This window comes from Helianthus annuus, chromosome 9 (genome assembly GCF_002127325.2).
Source record: "Helianthus annuus cultivar XRQ/B chromosome 9, HanXRQr2.0-SUNRISE, whole genome shotgun sequence".
Taxonomy (NCBI): Eukaryota; Viridiplantae; Streptophyta; class Magnoliopsida; order Asterales; family Asteraceae; genus Helianthus; species Helianthus annuus.
This window is the reverse complement of record NC_035441.2, coordinates 185,884,144-185,902,281: the sequence shown is the minus strand read 5'-3', so window position 1 is coordinate 185,902,281 and position 18,138 is coordinate 185,884,144. Positions and strand designations below refer to the sequence as shown.

Sequence of the window (18,138 nt, the reverse complement as noted above, 5' to 3'; positions counted from 1 at the left end):
ATGAACCGTTTCGACCCGTAACGTTTCGATTCGAACCGTTTCGACTAGTACCGTTTCGAACCGAACTGTTTCGACATGAACCGTTTCAAAATGTTCTCGCATTATGTTTGACCTTGAGCGGAATGTTATACTAAAGCAATTGTTGTCGCAATTCTCTCTGACAAAGTTCAAAGCGGTTCTCTATATGTACGTAATTCGTTCTGAAGAATGTAGTTTAGAAAAACAACCTTAAAAAATGGGTACGAAAACTTCGTTATAGCATAAATTGGACCGACATTCAGGCAGCAAGTGTAACAGCAGCATCCTCGACATCATCAGATTCATCAACAATCTCATTCTTAAACAGGAGTTTAAGGTGAGGGAGCACTTTTGGCAGCACATGTAAATCCGCAAAGTTGACGCTCATCATATCAAAAGCAATGCATGTTTTATGCATGTAACTTTGATCAAAAACCGGAATTTTAGGATATCTTTGACTGAAATGTGTAAGAATTATTCGGTATGCTCCTGCGGAGTTCCCAACTTCAATGGCTTCTTCGGTTGTACTGTGGTTTCTTGCTATTGCTTCCTCCACTAACGCATCCTCAAACGTTGCCTGCGATATAAGTTTCATGAACATATTATGCTTTTAGTGTTACATAAACATATTATAACATCAGACATGTCCCAACACTAACTTTTACTGCCCTTTTACAGCTGATTATTTGATTCTATTTATATATCAATTAGACCCGTAAACAAACCGAATGTTCATGAACTGTTCGGTGGGAAGTTTGTTTATGTTCGTTTATGAACATGAACAAATTTTTTGTTCATTTAATTAAATGAACTAAGATGAACACACGTTTTGTTTGTTCATTTATGCTCATGAACAGGGCCGGCTCTGGGCCCGGCAAACCCGTGCCGACGCCCGAGGCCCAATATTTCAAAGGGCCCGAAAAGTCTTTATAAGCTTATATATATTTATTAAATTATATATTTAGTATATTCATCTAGGGATGAGCATATCGGTATCCGATACCGAACCGATACCGATACCGCCTAATACCGATCCCGAATTTCACCCAAACTAGGTACCGATACCGATGCCGAAACATGTCGGTTAGGTATCGGTACGGTACGGTATCGGTATTATACCGTATTTTGAGGGTCGGTATTGGTATAATACCGATACCGTACCGTACCGATACCGAAAACGCCAAAAAGTGGATACCAATCGGGATACCGATCGGGATCGGGATCGGTACGGGATCGGTACGGGATCGGTACGGGATCGGTATGGGATCGGTATTCGGTGGCATATGCTCATCCCTATATTCATCCGCTTATTATGCAAAAAAATATTGGTGGTGTAGTGGCAAAAACCATTTCAAAAATAATGTAAAGGTCTCAAGTTTGAGTCTTTACTCCATCACTAAGTTTTTATTTTTGTAATTCATTTACCCTTAACTATAATTTTGGGCCCAATTTTTTCGTCGCCCGAGGCCTAAATTTTTTCAAGAGTTTTCGGGGACGGCTCTGCTCATGAACGTCCGTTTATGTTCCTTTGTTAAATAGTTATATTTATATAAATATAAACATAAACATAAAAGGTGTTTTCTAACTATATATATAAATATGAATAATTAGTAATTGGGCTTTCCAATGGAACGTATCGTAAATGATCACCAAATGTATATAAAAAAAATTACGTGACTGAATCATCTACATTTAAACCACTAATTTAGTTTGTGTTCATTAATGTCAATTTAGGTTCTTTTGTGTTCGATTATGCTCATTTGTGTTCGTTAATGTTTGTTCAATTATATTCGTTCAAGTTTGTTTGTGTTCATTTACGTTCTTGAACTGTTCGCTTAGGTTTAAAACGAACGAATACCAACATGCCTAGTTTCTTAATAAACGAACATGAACAAAACAATTTGTTCGATTATATGTTCATGTTTGTGTTCGGTTAAAGTTAAACGAACCATACGAACAAGAACATGCATCTTTTCGTGTTCGTATGGTTCATTTATAAGCCTGATATCCATAGTTCAATGCCCATGAGAAAGAAAGCAGTTGGATTGTTTACCTCGTGAATGAGAACCGTTGCCCCTTGAGAAGCTTCTACTAACTCCGGGCACGGTCTAGTGTCACCCGAATAAACAACCTTCCACCCAGGTATTATCGTCCCGCCACTATCAACTCTATCCATACCTTTCAAAACCACCCCAAACGCTTGAGGGCAATGCACAACAGGAACACTAATCACGTTTTCCAAACCCGCTTCACCGATCACTTTCTTCAAATTCTTCATAACCGGATACGATACGTTACCGTCCAAAGTATTAACCGCCTTTTTCCAAAGGCTTTGCATCGGACTTCCTTTAGAAAACAAAGTATTTTCATCTTTGTTGTCATTGGATTCGAAAGACGCTAACGAAGCCTCGGTTGTATGCCTACAATCTAGAAACTGCATATCTAAATCTTCGAGTCGTTCATATGCATCTAGGAATCGTTTAAGTTGTCTCGGCCCTACAACGACTAACGGTTCGTGAGGTAACCCCTTCAGCAAGTCACGTCGGAGAGCAAGTATTCTTGCTAAACCCGTATGGTGATCCGCATGGATGTGTGAAATCCATATACATTTTAATTTTTTAACAGCTTCATCCGCGCCTTCAATACCAAATCTGTTCATGGAAACATTGGTTAAACCTGATTTTAAGAGTAGAGTAAAATGCCATTTTCGCCCCCGAGGTTTGATCAGTTTTGCGACTTTCGTCCAAAGGTTTGTTTTTTCGCATCTGGATCCAAAAGGTTTTAAAACTTGCCATTTACATCCGGCTCGTTAACTTCATCCATTATTCTCCGTTAAGTCAGGGGTATTTCCGTCTTTTTGTCAATTTAAAGGACAATTCGGTCTTTTTCACACATCTCCAGTAAGGGTGCAAACGAGCCGAGCGGCTCGCGAGCTACTCGAGATCGGCTCGAGAAAAAGCTCGAAACGAGCCGAGCCTTATCGAGCCCGAGCCGAGCTATTGAGCCTAAAATAAAGCTCGTTTGCTTATCGAGCCCGAGCTCGAGCCTCGCATGTGAAGCTTGTTAGGCTCGTCGAGCCTTATCGAGCCTTAGTGTAAACGAGCTGAGTCAAGCCGAGCTTATTCAAACGTGTTTACAAGCCGACCTCGAACCTAAAAATAAACTTATTTAATAAACGAGCCCGAGCCCGAGCTTCACTTATCAAGCTCGCGAGCCTAAAAACTATTATTTATATTATTTTTATTTAATATATTAATTAATTGATAATAAACGAGTCGAGCCCGAGCTCGAGCTTGAGAAAATACAAACGAGCCGAGCTCGAGCCTTGAAAACAAAGCTCGAATCGAGCCGAGCTCGAGCCTGGTCAAGCTCGGCTCGGCTCGTTTGCACCCCTAATCTCCAGCGAGTTTACATTAAGTGAAAAACACCGAATTGACCTTTAAGTTAACAAAAAAGATGAAAATACCCCTGACTTAACAGGAGAAATATAGATGGAGTTAACGATCCGGATGAAAATGGCAAGATTTCAAACCTTTTGGATAACAAACCTTTGGACGAAAGTCGCAAAAATGGCCAAACCTCAGGGACGAAAATGGCATTTTACTCTTAAAGTAATACACAAGAAAGAAAACTTAATTGTAATAAAGTATATTATTACCTTCTTTTCAGCTGACCCAATGTTCCTTCACCACAATCTAACAACAAACTACCTTTAGAGAAAAGATCGATGAAGATCGAACTAACATTACGGTACTTTGACGGTTGAGATGAACCGGTCCCTAAAAGAACAATCTCGACGTTTTCTCGTGTAACATCCTCCAAACATCTAGGAAGAATATTTTGATTTAACCAAGGTTCTTCGGTTACATTCTTGTCACTTTCCGTTGACGTTATCCCCTCACCCACATCTTCTTCTTCCCTGTCCCAAAGCTGCAAAACTTGTTTCGCGGCATCGGATATTTCGGGAATCTCGGAAATTAGTTCGTTAATGATTTCCGTGGGGCCCGCTTTGGTTGGTATACCGGATCTGTCTAGTCCAAGTTGTGCATAAGGACGTAAATGAAACTGTTGTAACGAATAATTGTTAAGCGACCAGAAATAAATATGTAAAAGCGAACTTTACACAAATATATAATCACTAACGATGCACCTTGAGGAGATTTTCAGCAGAAACGGTCTTGCAAAGCTTTAAGTCAGCACCCTGCATGCTTGGAAATGTAGATAATAAGTAAATATGTTCCAACTAGTATTTTGATTTTTGACCCGCCGCGCGTTGGGGCGGCGTCGAAACTTAAAGTAACTCGAACTTATACCGTCAAATATTTGACTAGACTCATTTTCGAACAAAATTTACCTCAAAACGTAGACCAACTGATATTGCACATAAAAATAAGTACGAAAACGTATTATATTTGACCTGACTCATTACCGAGAAATTTAACGTCGAAACGTAAACCAACTTGGATTTATAACGACACGTACGTAAAAATAAGCACGTAAGAAATAGTGTTTTTTTATGTTAAAGAATCGCACCACGTGTTGTGGCGGAGTCAAAAAGTAAAGTAACTCGGATTTATACCGCCTTATGAAAACGTGACTCGTTTCCGACGAAAAGTAGACCAACCAAGAGCAAAACGTAGACCAACAAAAAGCGTACATAAAGATAAGCACGAAAACGTTTTTTATTTGACCCAAGTACATAAAAATAAGCATGTAAAACTAGAGGGGGTCAAAAAAACATTTTACAAAGTTTTTAGAAAGCTGAGGGGGTGTAAGTGGCAATGCTAAAAGTTGAAGAGTTGAATACACAAAAAGAAAATTAAGGAAAAAAAAACAATGGATGGCATTGTTGTAAATATGGCAAAAAAAACAATTAAAAAAATAATAAAAAATAATAATAATAATAATAATAATAATAATAATTCTTAATCATTATTCTCACATACTCGGAAAATACCTCATTTGAACGATTCGTTTGTTGAAGAGACCAAAAACCCGGAGCCGGGAAAAACTGAGGACATACATAATTAAGTCTGGCTGCGATTCGTGCACTAGATTGCAAAATCGGTATCTCAATATTCTTCCTGTAGAAATGCACGAAGAACTTATATCAAATTTAAAACTTTTAGAAAAACAAATCCACTTCACAAATTGCATAAATTAGAAGACGAAATTTTCCGCCTGTATACTTACGTTTGATGTCCTGCAATAATATGCTCTGCCTCACCAAATCGTGACATCCATTTTTGATAATCACTAGAGTTTACGACTGATGATGGACTTAAATGGATTACACAATTAACAACGTTGTGTTTCTCCTCGGAAATATCAGCGTAATAATTATCTAGTGATTGTATAGATAATAGTTCTTGAAAATGAGAGAGTGTAGGGCAATCTACAAGGAGAACAATAGGCCCGGGGACCGAAGGTCCAAGTACGTCATCAGGATGAACCTAAAAATTTGTAAGAAAAGTTACGTATCAATTTTGAGATATGGGCAGGTCAAGAGGGCTGAGTTATGTGTCGGAACCCGGAACGGGTCATTTTTTATGAGCCAAAACCAGTTGGGTTGTCGCCAGTGGCGAAGCTTGACGTTTTCGACGGGGGGGTCGAAAACGTATATACCCAAAAATTTCTATACGAAAACTACATATATAACACTACTAAGCGAAAAGTTCGGGGGGGTCGAAAACGTATATACCCAAAAATATCTGCACTTTGTAATGCATTTAGTTTCCGCATTTTCCAAAAGTACTTGGATCGTCATGGTTTGCACTTTGTAACGCATTTAGTCCTTAACTTGGACATGCTAAAACCTTGAGATTTGTTGACGGGGACTAAATGTGTTACAATGCGCAAACCATAGGGACCATCCGCGTACATTTGGAAAGCTACGGACCAAATCCAAAACTTTGGTAAACCACAGGGACCATCCGTGTACTTTACTCATCTTTATGAGCCAAAACCAATTGGGTTGTCGCACATACATTTTTTGTTCATATGTATAGACAATTAATACGTTAATTATGGTTAGAAAAAATATTATTAACACATTTTTTGGATTTGGTCCCTAGCTTTCCAAAAGTGCACAGATGGTCCCTGTGATCTGCACTTTGTAATGCATTTAGTTCCCGCATTTTCCAAAAGTACATGGATCGTCATGGTTTGCACTTTGTAATGCATTTAGTCCTTAACTTGGACATGCTAAAACCTTTAGATTTGTTGACTGGGACCAAATGTGTTACAATGTGCAAACCATAGGGACCATCCGTGCACATTTGGAAAGCTAGGGACCAAATCCAAACCTTTGGTAAACCACAGGACCATCCGTGTACTTTACTCATCTTTAAATAAAGCGATTTTGAAATTTTTATGACCGAAATTGACTTTTTATAAGTAAATAGGCCGAATTGATAATCTCTTATGTGATTTATATATATAACAAAATAGAAAGTGGTAAATGTACCATGATATCTTTTAAATCCGATTTCACGGATCTTCCTTCTTGTAGTTCACGATATTTAGGCCCGGGTTTCAATCCGAGTGCTCGGGCCTTTTCAAGGTCAAACTTACCCCTAATTTCAGGAAGCTCACAAATATATAAAACGGAAATATCACTAGACTTTATTGCAGACGCGTCTTTAAGCCCACGGGTTTCAGGTCGCAACAAAACAGCCGATATTTTAACAACTTCATCATCGATAAGTTTAATTTGGTTATTAACTCTTTCGGGATTATCCAATGTAACCCTATTAGATGTCGGTGATGGACCGAAGCAATGCGTGTGAACCATGGCTGCATTTGGAATGAACGATTTCATCGCGTCAACTAAATACTTAAATTCCGACGGTCCCCATACATTTACCTTTAAACGTTAACCAAACTATATGTTAGTGTACGAATAACAACTGAAATAATCACCGATCACCAATTCATCACAGTGATACTTACAGATAACCCTTCTTCACCAGTGCCAGCCAACGTCAATAAAAGACCTGCAAAATAATATTAATAAAGTTAGTATATACATTCAGGGGAAGGTTCATTGGGGAACACTAAAAAAGTGGGGAACAGCGGGGAACCGACCCAAACGAACTCCGATTGGACTCATTTCAGCGGCGTTGGAACCGGCTCGTCGAACCCTAACTAAGATCTCTTAACCCTAAACCCTAGATCCTAACTCCTAAACTCTAAACCCTAAAGCTAAAAAATAAAGCTAAAACCTAAGCTAAACCGTAAAATCTAAACCATAAACCCTAAAAGCTAAACCCTAAGGCTAAACCCTAGACCCTAAAGCTAAACCCTAAACCCTAAAGTTAAACCCTAAAGTTAAACCCTAAAAGCCAAACCCTAATATTTTTAGGCTTTAAGGGTTATGATTTAGGGTTCAGGGTTAAAAGATCCTAGTTAGGGTTCGACGAGCCGGTTCCAACGCCGCTGGAATGAGTCCAATCGGAGTTCGTTTGAGTCGGTTCCCCACTGTTCCCCACTTTTTTAGTCTTCCCCAATGAACCTCACACTATATATTCACAACATATAATCTAATTTGCAAATTAATACTCAAAGCTTAAGAATAACGCCCAAACCTGGTAATCCACCCGCGGTTTCGGAGCAGACGCGTGAAAGAAATATGTGATCAATCTAAAACAAAAGCAAATCATCCTCATTACAATATAATCAAGATCTAATGTAGATACAATGTTACTCTTAGCGATGACAAATTTACCTTCGACAACTTAATCTTATGTTCCGTACAAAATCGTTGCAGACCCTGAACGAATCATAAGCAAAACTATATAAATATATAATTAAAGATGTCAAGTATATATATATATATTAGTACATAAAAGTATATCAAAATGCTTACTTCTCCAGCATTAAATATAAACCTCTGCTTATCAAAAAACAGCAAGACTGAAGGTGATGTGTCTTGAGTATCCATACCTGTTCCTAAAATCTGCAAAAAAAAAAAAAAAAAAAAAAAAAAAAAAAAAAAAAAAAAAACCCACCAATTAACCCCTTTCCAACACAAAGTAGAAATCAAAGTTACAATCTTTATAATAATCTTGAGCAACATATACCTGAACATAAGATATGGTATTAACAGGATTAAGCCTTCTAACTTTCAATTTCAAATCTTTAGGCCCACTCTTATCTCTACCTTCAGCCCTTTTCTTGTTAAACCCACCACTGATTCCAAGCTTCTTGCTTTCTTCCATTGAAGACACCCCTTTTTTCTCCTTGCTAACACTCTGTTTCAAAGACCCGGAACTGAAAGATTTTGAACTGGGTTTTCTTGAAGCGAGACAGGTGAATAAAGGGTAAGAAAAAGAAAGATTTTTGGTGGGTTTTGGTGGGATGGTGTGGGTGAATTTGAGGGTTTGATTGGGTTTAAGAGAAGAAAGAAGAAAAGAGGGGTTTTGGGTGGAGAAAAGGAGGCGGAGGTTTGGGATTTGGGGCATTGTGTTCATTGCCGGAACCCTAGAAGAGGGTTTTAGTCAATTTTCAGTTATTTTTCTATCCATTGGTTTCATGGACATGATTTGCATCTGAGAATGAGTAAAGTGATTTAATAGTTTTGAATGTATGTTATAATAAGAAGCTGGAATAGCTCAGTTGGTTAGAGCGTGTGGCTGTTAACCACAAGGTCGGAGGTTCAAGCCCTCCTTCTAGCGCTTTATTTTTTGGTTTTGTTACATATTTTTTTTATAGAATAATGACTTTTAAGCTTCTGTTTCTTTTTTTTTTTTCGTATTGGAACGGCGAAAATGATATTAGAAATGACTAGCAAGACACTAAATAAAAAACATACAGAGTTAAGAGTTACGGAAATATGAGGGGAAGTGGGGAACAAATCAAAAGTTAATAATAAAATGACTCCGACCAAATCAAATTTTGTTTGTTACAGGTGAATTGTTTGTTAATTTTTTTTTTACAGAATAATGGCTTTTAAAGCTTCTGTTTCTTTTTCTTCTTTTTTTTTTATATTGAGAACGGCGTAAATGATATTAGAAATGACTAGCAACACGCTAGATAAAAAACATACAAAGTTAAGGGGAGTGGGGGTGGGGGGTGGTTACAAGTGATGGAATTCCATCACTCACAAACATCCAATCATGTTCCGCCATGTCAGCAACCATTTTTCCATCACTCACAACCTTTTTTAGTGGCGGTGGTCATCACTCACCACCACACCCAACAATTTCCCCCCAACCAACAACTACCTTCACAACATAAAACCATCACGGCGTGAAAAAAATCACGGAACCGCCCCAACATAAAACTATCACACGTGGAAAAGGTTAGTGGCGGTGGAAACATGCAAGCCATCACTCGTTATTTTTTGCTATCACGTTACCGCCCCCTGTGGCCTAAGAGCTACGGAAATATGAGGTGAACAAATCAAAAGTTAATAATAAAATGACCCTGACCAAATCAAATTACTTTTAGGTTACACATAGTATGTTCGTCCCTCATCAGCTTCTGTTACTTTTTTTTTTGTATTGGAACGGTGAAAATGACTAGCAATACGCTAGATAAAAAACATACAGAGTTAAAGAGTTACGGAAATATGAGGGGAACAAATCAAAAGATAATAAGAGTTACGGAAATATGAGGGGAACAAATCAAAAGATAATAAGAGTTACGGAAATATTAATAAAAAAAATTATTTGTTACAGATGAATTGTTTTTTAATTTTTTTTATAGAATAATGACTTTTAAAGCTTCTGTTTCTTTTTCTTCTTTTTTTTTTTTTGTATTGAGAACGGTGGAAATGATATTAGAAATGACTAGCAAGACGCTAGATAAAAAAACATAAAAAGTTAAGAGCTACGAGGAAATATGAGGTGAACAAATCAAAAGTTAATAATAAAATGACTCTCACCAAATCAAATTACTTTTAGGTGATTGCACAAGTAAAATATGATATGGGTATACTTTAGTGCGCGTTTTAATTGAAAGTTAATAATCGCTTTTAAATAATTACAAAAGTTAACTACGACCAAATACACTTTAATGTGTGTGTTTAAGATGATGCAATGTTAGTTTTAAATAATTTGAAAAGTGAAATACTACCCAAATACACTTAACGTATGCTTTTTTTATACCAACTTTTTTTTCTTGATAACTTTTTATTCATACTTGCCAAGTTACATCAAAACAGAAGATAGACAGGCAACAAGCTGCGCCGTCACCCGTTTCTGAATTGTAAACCTTAATAGCAAAAGTAAAATATACTTTTTTTTTTAAGAATCAAGGGGCAAAACTGTAAACAAATATATTAAGACTATAGAAAGAACAAAAAACCACTTGGTGCATGTGCAATCACCACAGATAAGATGCATTGTAACCACACACACATACAAACTATCTATAATGGTTTATGTACCAGCAACTTTTGAAAATGGGCACAATTCAACCCATGAATACTTATACCATATCTTCTTTCTCCCACTCTTGCTGTTACAATTTCAAGAACACCACTCAAAGACCTTACACCAAGACCCATGGCTACTCTAGGTCCAGAATCCAAGCCATGACCACGGTTCGCGATGGTCAACCCGAAGCTGCACCATCTCAGGAACCCCCTTCTCTCAGTTTCGCTTTTGTTAGTGTAAGTCATTGCACATTCACATTGACCACATCACTTAAATCCACATTGTAGATTACTAAATTATGCTAAATGGTATCTCTTTTTACAAAAAAAAAAAAAAAAAAAAAAAAAAAAAAAAAAAAAAAACTTGCAGCCTGTTCTGTTACCAGATGGAACGCCGGATGTACATTTTAGAACCGCCACGGGTGGACAGAAGCTAAGAGATATAATGCTGGATTCGAATATCGAGTTGTATGGACCATATGTAATGTTATCTACTTTCAATCCGACGACTTTTTATATAATCGGTGTAATGTCCTCGATGCCATAATCTTTCTATTTTTGGTAATTCAGTCTAGACCTCTGCTAAACTGCGCGGGAGGAGGAACATGCGCGACTTGCATGGTAGAGGTATTTAAATATCCGATCACCATCAGGATATATCGTACCGCGTTAAGTTGTGTTAAATTTTAACTATTATCTCAGGTTATTGAAGGGAAGGAGTTGCTTAGCCCAAAAACGGATAAAGAGAAAGAGAAACTCAATCGGGTATGACGAAATATAAGTTTTTATAACCAGGTTAACCAGAGATCATTCATATAATTTTGAGTTATGTGAACTGCAGAACCCGAAGAACTGGAGGCTGGCTTGTCAGACGACTGTGGGGAAACCGGATTCAACGGGCCTGGTTCGTAGTAGTGACTAATTACAAATATGGGTTCGCGTTTTTTGATCAAAAGATTTTTAATTGTTTTGGGAAAATGCAGGTTGTGATTCAACAACTACCAGAATGGAAAGGGCATGAATGGACACTTGGAAAAGTACCCCCTCCAGAATCTTAATTTCTTGATATGTAATGTTGTAAATTAATGGTGAGAGCATGAGAATGATTATAGTGTTGTAATATTGGCACATTCTTGAATACTATATAGTTTACACCAAGACTAGTAGAAACATATTTATTGTTAGTATTAATTACTAAGGTAAGTAAGCTTCAGGAGAAAAACTCCGGTCTCTAAACGCCCCTGCGATAAGCTGGTTGTCCAAGCTTGGTACTATACCTGGCAACCCGGTGGGCAGAGTTAGGCAGGTAAGGGTCATAACAGGTTCGGGTTAGAACGGGTCATTTAAGGATTGTTATTTTGATGTGGGTGTCTTAAAGTACGGGTGAAAACGGGCCGTTTTTAATAGTGTTTTGAAGGGGGTGATGAGGCTTTCATCATAGGGCCAGTTGGCCCATTCTGTTTTTAGACTATATAGTAATTGATTTTTTTTTTCTAATTTTAAGTGTCTCCATCCTGACCCTCTATGAATAGAGTTTAACCCAAAACAATTGATGTCATTTTTTAAAGTTTCGTCGGCCAAAATGCAGTGGCGGAGCTGGAACAAAAACTAGGTAGGGGCCGAACTCTTAAAATCCAAATCAGTAGGGGCTGGATTCTTAAAAATCCAATATTTTACGCTACAAAATAAATTTTTCGGTAAAATTAACACTACAAGCAAAAAATCAGTGAGGGCCAGGGCACCCCTGGACCAACATTAGCCTCCGCTCCTGCCTAAATGTATACATTTGGGTCAAGATTGTAGGGTATACCTTGTACCAAAAGTATAATACCAAAAATTTTGTCGTGATACAGAATTTAGTTATTTAGGGGACTAGGGGTGGTTCACTAGTGATAGAATTTATCACTCACAAGCACCAATCAAGTTTGGCCATGTCATTGACCATTTTTCCATCACTCACAACCATTTTTAGTGGGGGTGGTCATCACTCACCACCACACCCAACAATTTCCCCCCAACCAACAAATACCCTCACAAAAATAAACCATAACGCGTGATGGAGATAACGAAAATCGGTTTCCGTTAATGTATAACGCGTTGAAGTGTGTAGCGGCGGTCGAGTTCAACGCGTTGAAGTTTGTCACGCTATACTATCACGGAAGAAAAGGAGACCGCCCCGGGTCCCCTTAGGTCTAAATTGGGAATGTACCTACTAGGTGGAATTTGATCTTTACAATGTTTTAAAGTGCTTTACGACAAAGAAAAACTTTCCAAAATTTTCATAATGATCTTGCGGCTCGTGGTCGAGTAATCCCGTCCCCGGATGAGGGTTGTGTGGTTTTCTAATACGCGACTGTAAGATTATTGGGCACACATTATCCAACTAGTACGAAGACACTTCATGAAATATTATTATATGGCTAACAAAATAAGTGAGCTTGAGTTTAAAAAGATTTGCTCCAACAAATGATAGAACCAATGAATAAAAGTTATAAAAAATATTTATGAGAAAATCCCGTCCGTTTTTACTTGTGACTTGGGCCTTGGCTTTAAACCCATGCTTAAATACAATGAGAGTAGAAACTATAATCGACTACCTAGGGGGTGTTTGGGCTAGCTTTTTTAACAAAGCTTATAGCTTTTTTAGCTTTTTTTACAAAATAAGCTTCATTTGTTGTTTGTTTTAGCTTTTTAAACTTATGCTTATTAGCTTATATAAGCTAATTTGAATAAGCTTATTTGAGGATGGTTTTTAAGCTTATTTGAAGAATGATAGAAATAAGCTATAAGCTAATCCAAACAATTAAAAAGAGCTTATCAAATGATAGAAAATAAGCTATAAGCTACTTTAAAATATAAGCATAAGCCAAAAAATAAAAGCTAAGCCAAACACCCCCCTAAATTCCGACTGAAGTTTTTACCTGGATTCACCGAATTGGGCAACCAATGCAAAAAATAATTTCAGAAAAGATTTTCAAGAAATGTATGGTATTAATTTAATATGATATAGTCCTAACGTGTCATCTTCGATGGATTTAGGAACTAGTGGTGCTCATAGCAGTGGCGGATCTAGGATTCGCGTCAAGCCGTAACGTTTTAGAAATAAGCGGTAACAAAATCGAAAAAACGTCAATTTTTTTCAAAATTTACACTAATTTTACACTACCGCCGGAACGCCAAGCCGTAGCGGACGCCACCCCTTACTATATGCTACATCCGCCCCTGGCCCATAGTAGCTTGAGTCGGTCGAGTAAAAATCCAAAACTTAATTTATATAACATCGTGAGAAATGGAGCAGGTAAACAACAACGAGGTAACGCTCTACTTATTGAGCCCACCTTGTTTAAATCCACGGATTTTTTAAACACGCTCGGCCTCGATGACTTTGGTCAATTTGACCTTTTGGCTTGGTGGAAACGAAAGGAAACTGAATTTCCAATCCTAGCCGCTATGGCCCATGACCTACTAACCGTCCAAGCTTCTATGGTACCTTCGGACTCGGCTTTTTTTTTCTTAGTGACAGGGTTTTGTTGATACGAAGAACAAGACTCACTCTCGAGGCGTTAGATATGTGTATTTGCTTAAAAGATCACTTGGACGCGGTCGATCGTATACAATACACTTCGAGTCTCGAAGACCAAGCAATAGTTGAAAGACAATATACAACGAAGAGGTGGATGAGGAAGAAGAAGCATATGATGTGTCGGTTTGCAGCTCTTTAGGCGAAATATAAACGCTTAGTAGGTAGTAAAATAAGATGCATTATTGTTATTATTATTATTATTATTATTATTATTATTATTATTATTATTATTATTATTATTATTATTATTATTATTATTATTATTATTATTATTATCATCGTTTTTTGTATCTGATTTACTCTTGCTTTTTTTGAAAAATCGAAAAAATAGTAAACGAGAATTTTATGTAATTTTTTTTATCGAATACTAAATGCGCGAAAAAAAACGAACCGACACCGACACCCAAACCGGTAGCTGCCAAAGCTATTTGGAACCGAACCGAAACCGAAAAAAAAAAAAAACCTATTCAGGCATCTCTACTAGAAGGCATATCGGAATGGGCCTTATTTTAGCCCATAGCCCATTGGTCCCAACTGTTGAAGTAAAGGACTATGAGAGTCCTACCTTAGGCCCGGCCGACGCCCCTGTGCAAAGGCCTAAGCTGGTTGTCCAAGCTTAGTACCTATATGCCTAGTCATTATCGGAATGGGCCTGATTTTTGCCCCTTGTTGGTTGGTCCCAACTCTTTAAGTAAAGTAATATGAGAAGTATCAGGTCCAAGGGAAGGTTGGTCCCAACTCTTTAACTAAAGTAATATGAGAAGTCTCAGGTCCATGGGAATATAGGGCCACTTTGACCCTGGAATTGTGCAAAATGAGGCTTTGGGGCTGTTTGTTTACCTCTTAATGTGGCTCTTAATGGTTAGCAGTTTAGCACTCAATGGTTAAGATCTCTAATGGTTAAGATGTCTGCGTGGATCACACATTTGCCTCTAAATGGTTAAAACTGTTTGTTTCGCGAGCAGATGTCTGAATGGACCAGACATTTGCCTCTAAATGGTTAAGACATTTGCCTCTAAATGGTTAATATCTCTAATCTGAATTGGTCAGACATTTTCCTCTGAAGTCTGAATGGTTAAACATTATATTGGCTCTTAACCATTCAAAAATTATCAAACAACCCTTTTGCGAATGATTAGAGATATATATGGCAGGGAAGCCATTAGTGGTTTTCATAACAAGTGGTGTATTTTTGGTTTGAGAGTTTGAAAGTGATTCTAAAATTTTTCTTTAAATAGTTTAAAACAAGGATACAAATAAATATTTTTTTAGTAAATGCTACAAAGAATTAATTTTTGTAACATGTTACATCAGTACATCACACCCAAATTTAAAAATAATAACAGATAAAAAGCTATAAAATAATTTAGAAATTAAAATTTAAGTTTTGTAAACAAGTGATTGAACCTAAGTAGGCCTTGCCTTGTCTCTCAATTGTAACAAGACTTTTAACAAAACAATTCATGATAGGGCTTTTTTGAGCTGCATCTTTATGCTTATTAAAAAAATGAAACCAAATAATTATATTACTAGTGTTTTTAAAATTAAACGATAAAAGTTGAGCTTAAGCTCACCTATAATTAGAGTCGGCTCGTCACTGAACTCATTTCAAGCTTTATTTCTGAACTCGAGTTTGAATTGTTTATTGTTTTAAAACTATTAATTATTTTGTATACATCAAAGTGTAATTATTTTTAAAAACTTATGATTATATATTATGTATTAATATAACATAATATATATTGTTTTGTTATTTTTTTGCCATAATCATATAACCAAGTAATATGTATTACGTAATTATATATTAAATAAAGTTTTTGTATCTATATAAATGATGATTCTTGTTTTATAAACCCCAAACCTAGCCAATCTCAGAACTTTTTAAACCCAGTCTCAAGCTCATTTATTAAACAGGTCCGATTTTCATCATTTAAACTAAACTCAAGTCAAATGTTTAGGTAGGCGATCTCGATTAACTCACAATTAAAACTTAAAACCGAACATGACCAAATCAGGCATTGATGTTGGGTTGAGAGACTTTAACAAACACTTTTTTGCACCACTTTCTTCCCTTGATAATGTGAGATATGGACTTTTGCTGAATTTTTTTCGTCCCACATCACTTTCTTCACTCAACTAATATTGTTTTTAAAATTCTGAAGTAATGTTTTTTTTTAATTTATCAAACTCACTATGAATTGTTGTTATACAATGGATTTGAAATGAAGTCACGGGTATTTAACTTCTACTTATGGTGGGGCCGGGTGAGTTTTCCCTTCCAGGTCTCAAGTTCGAATCTGGGTGATAAGGGTTTCTCATTGAGGAGTTTAAATTGGGGATCTATTGTGCGAGGAGGCTCTCTAGCACGGACCTGGTTAAAACAACGTATGCTAGACCTCCCGACATTCACGAATAATTCACATCGAAAAAAAAGAGAGAAGATATTGAGCGTGCCATAATTTTTGGACATATCCACGTTGTAAATTGTAATCACATGTATTGATGGACCAATAAGCCCACTCACAATATTCTTTTTCCTTTAACTCAATCGAAAAGAACAAAGCAAAAAAAAGTCCCTACCCTACCAAACAAAATTACACACCCAATTACAAAACAAAACAATTTGGATACATATCTCATAACTGAAAATAAACAAATAACTTGTTTTCCATTTTTACTTTTAAATTAAAATAGCCTGGAATCATACAATCCAACACACAAGAGCACAAACATTGGAATTTAGTATTCATTGGTGAGGGGAATATGCTCATTAGAAATGAACACATTTGGGTAAATAAGTCCGGCTAGTCCACCGCCAACGAGTGGTCCAACCCAGTAGATCCAGTGTCCAGAGAAGTCAAAGCTAGCAACAGCAGGCCCGAAAGATCGGGCTGGGTTCATTGACCCACCTGAGAACGGGCCTGCAGCCAAGATATTGGCACCAACTATGAACCCAATTGCAATAGGTGCAATTGTGCCCAATGCGCCCTTCTTTGGGTCACATGCAGTGGCGTAAACAGTGTAAACCAATGCGAATGTGATAATTATTTCGAAAACTACACCTTGAATCGATCCAACGCCTTCTGCAACACCATGTGTAGGGACGGCCTAAACAAAAATTACAAAAACATAAAAACACCACTTAGAATTTCAATAATTACGAAAATGTTACCGAAGTAAGCAAGATGTAATAATTAGTTGCTCTCACCAGGCCTCCAGTGACGAAACTGAGAAGGAAGCATGCGACGGTTGAGCCAAGAAGTTGGGCTATCCAGTAGAATAACCCGGTTAGGAAAGTGATCTGGCCGCCAACGGCCAACCCAAAGGTGACAGCTGGGTTAACATGGCCGCCAGAGATGTTGGCAGCGATAGAGACCGCGACAAATAAGGCAAATCCATGGCACACCGCGACCGCTACGAGACCAGGTGGATCTAGGGCAGCATCTGCTGTCAATTTGGCTGTCACAAATCAACAAACATAAGTTATTACTTTTTTTTGGCCATGTTAGAACACCTATGAATTGAAAGTACGTACCGTAAGCGATAGCTGAGCCGACACCAGCGAAGACGAAGAGCAAGGTGGAGATGAACTCAGCAATGTAGGCCTTGATGGAGCTGGAGCTGAAGGAATCATCAAAACTACCAAAGGCAATTCCAGGCATTTTGGAAAAAAAAAAGTATTGAAGTAGCTAATTAATAATTTAATAGCTCAAGTTGGAAAAAACAGAAGATAGAAAGAGCCTTTATATACTAGAAGTTCAAGGATGACGTGGATTTTATGGTAAGTGTATATATTCGCCTACTTTTAAAAAATGTAATATTTAATTATAACAAAAATGTAATTAGTCCAGTTTATTCAAATTTTAAAATTAAAATGGTAGTTTTTATGTTTATATATATAATAAATAGTTAAAGTTAATATATTAAACTTGACTAGCTCACTGGCAAATAAGCCTTTAATTTATATAAATATAAATTTTTCTTTCATATAATAAATATATAGTCACACAATAAATATAAAATAACCATAACCAATAATTTATTTATATTAAAAACCTAGAATTTAATAAATATTAAATGAGCCGAGTCTGTTACTAAAAATCTGTTAACGAGCCAAAGTTAAACTTTAAATATAGAGTTTGAAACAAGTCGAGCTCGA

At 37.0% G+C, this 18,138-nt stretch overlaps 3 protein-coding genes and 1 non-coding gene across 4 annotated transcripts; 2 read left to right on the top strand and 2 right to left on the bottom strand.

Moving 5' to 3' along the window:
* Positions 1–128: 128 nt before the first annotated feature.
* Positions 129–8,529, bottom strand: LOC110880173 (tRNase Z TRZ3, mitochondrial). The gene is made up of 12 exons (XM_022128753.2): positions 8,100–8,529; positions 7,886–7,975; positions 7,745–7,789; positions 7,605–7,659; positions 6,970–7,013; positions 6,485–6,883; positions 5,212–5,471; positions 4,976–5,102; positions 4,169–4,219; positions 3,677–4,083; positions 2,072–2,669; positions 129–595 (listed from the first exon to the last, which is right to left on the bottom strand). The coding sequence occupies exons 1-12, from the start codon at positions 8,487–8,489 to the stop codon at positions 278–280; spliced, it is 2,784 nt and encodes a 927-aa protein (XP_021984445.1). The 5' UTR covers positions 8,490–8,529; the 3' UTR covers positions 129–277.
* Positions 8,530–8,619: 90 nt separating this feature from the next.
* On the top strand, positions 8,620–8,693 carry TRNAN-GUU. The gene has a single exon. It is a non-coding gene; the product is annotated as a tRNA-Asn (tRNA).
* A 1,657-nt stretch (positions 8,694–10,350) lies between these two features.
* Positions 10,351–11,587, top strand: LOC110880174 (photosynthetic NDH subunit of subcomplex B 3, chloroplastic). Its single transcript, XM_022128754.2, has 6 exons — positions 10,351–10,633; positions 10,767–10,877; positions 10,967–11,023; positions 11,099–11,161; positions 11,238–11,300; positions 11,380–11,587. The coding sequence occupies exons 1-6, from the start codon at positions 10,403–10,405 to the stop codon at positions 11,452–11,454; spliced, it is 600 nt and encodes a 199-aa protein (XP_021984446.1). The 5' UTR covers positions 10,351–10,402; the 3' UTR covers positions 11,455–11,587.
* A 4,998-nt stretch (positions 11,588–16,585) lies between these two features.
* Positions 16,586–17,701, bottom strand: LOC118479416 (aquaporin TIP2-1-like). Its single transcript, XM_035978019.1, has 3 exons — positions 17,515–17,701; positions 17,188–17,438; positions 16,586–17,087 (listed from the first exon to the last, which is right to left on the bottom strand). The coding sequence occupies exons 1-3, from the start codon at positions 17,639–17,641 to the stop codon at positions 16,719–16,721; spliced, it is 747 nt and encodes a 248-aa protein (XP_035833912.1). The 5' UTR covers positions 17,642–17,701; the 3' UTR covers positions 16,586–16,718.
* Positions 17,702–18,138: the final 437 nt, after the last annotated feature.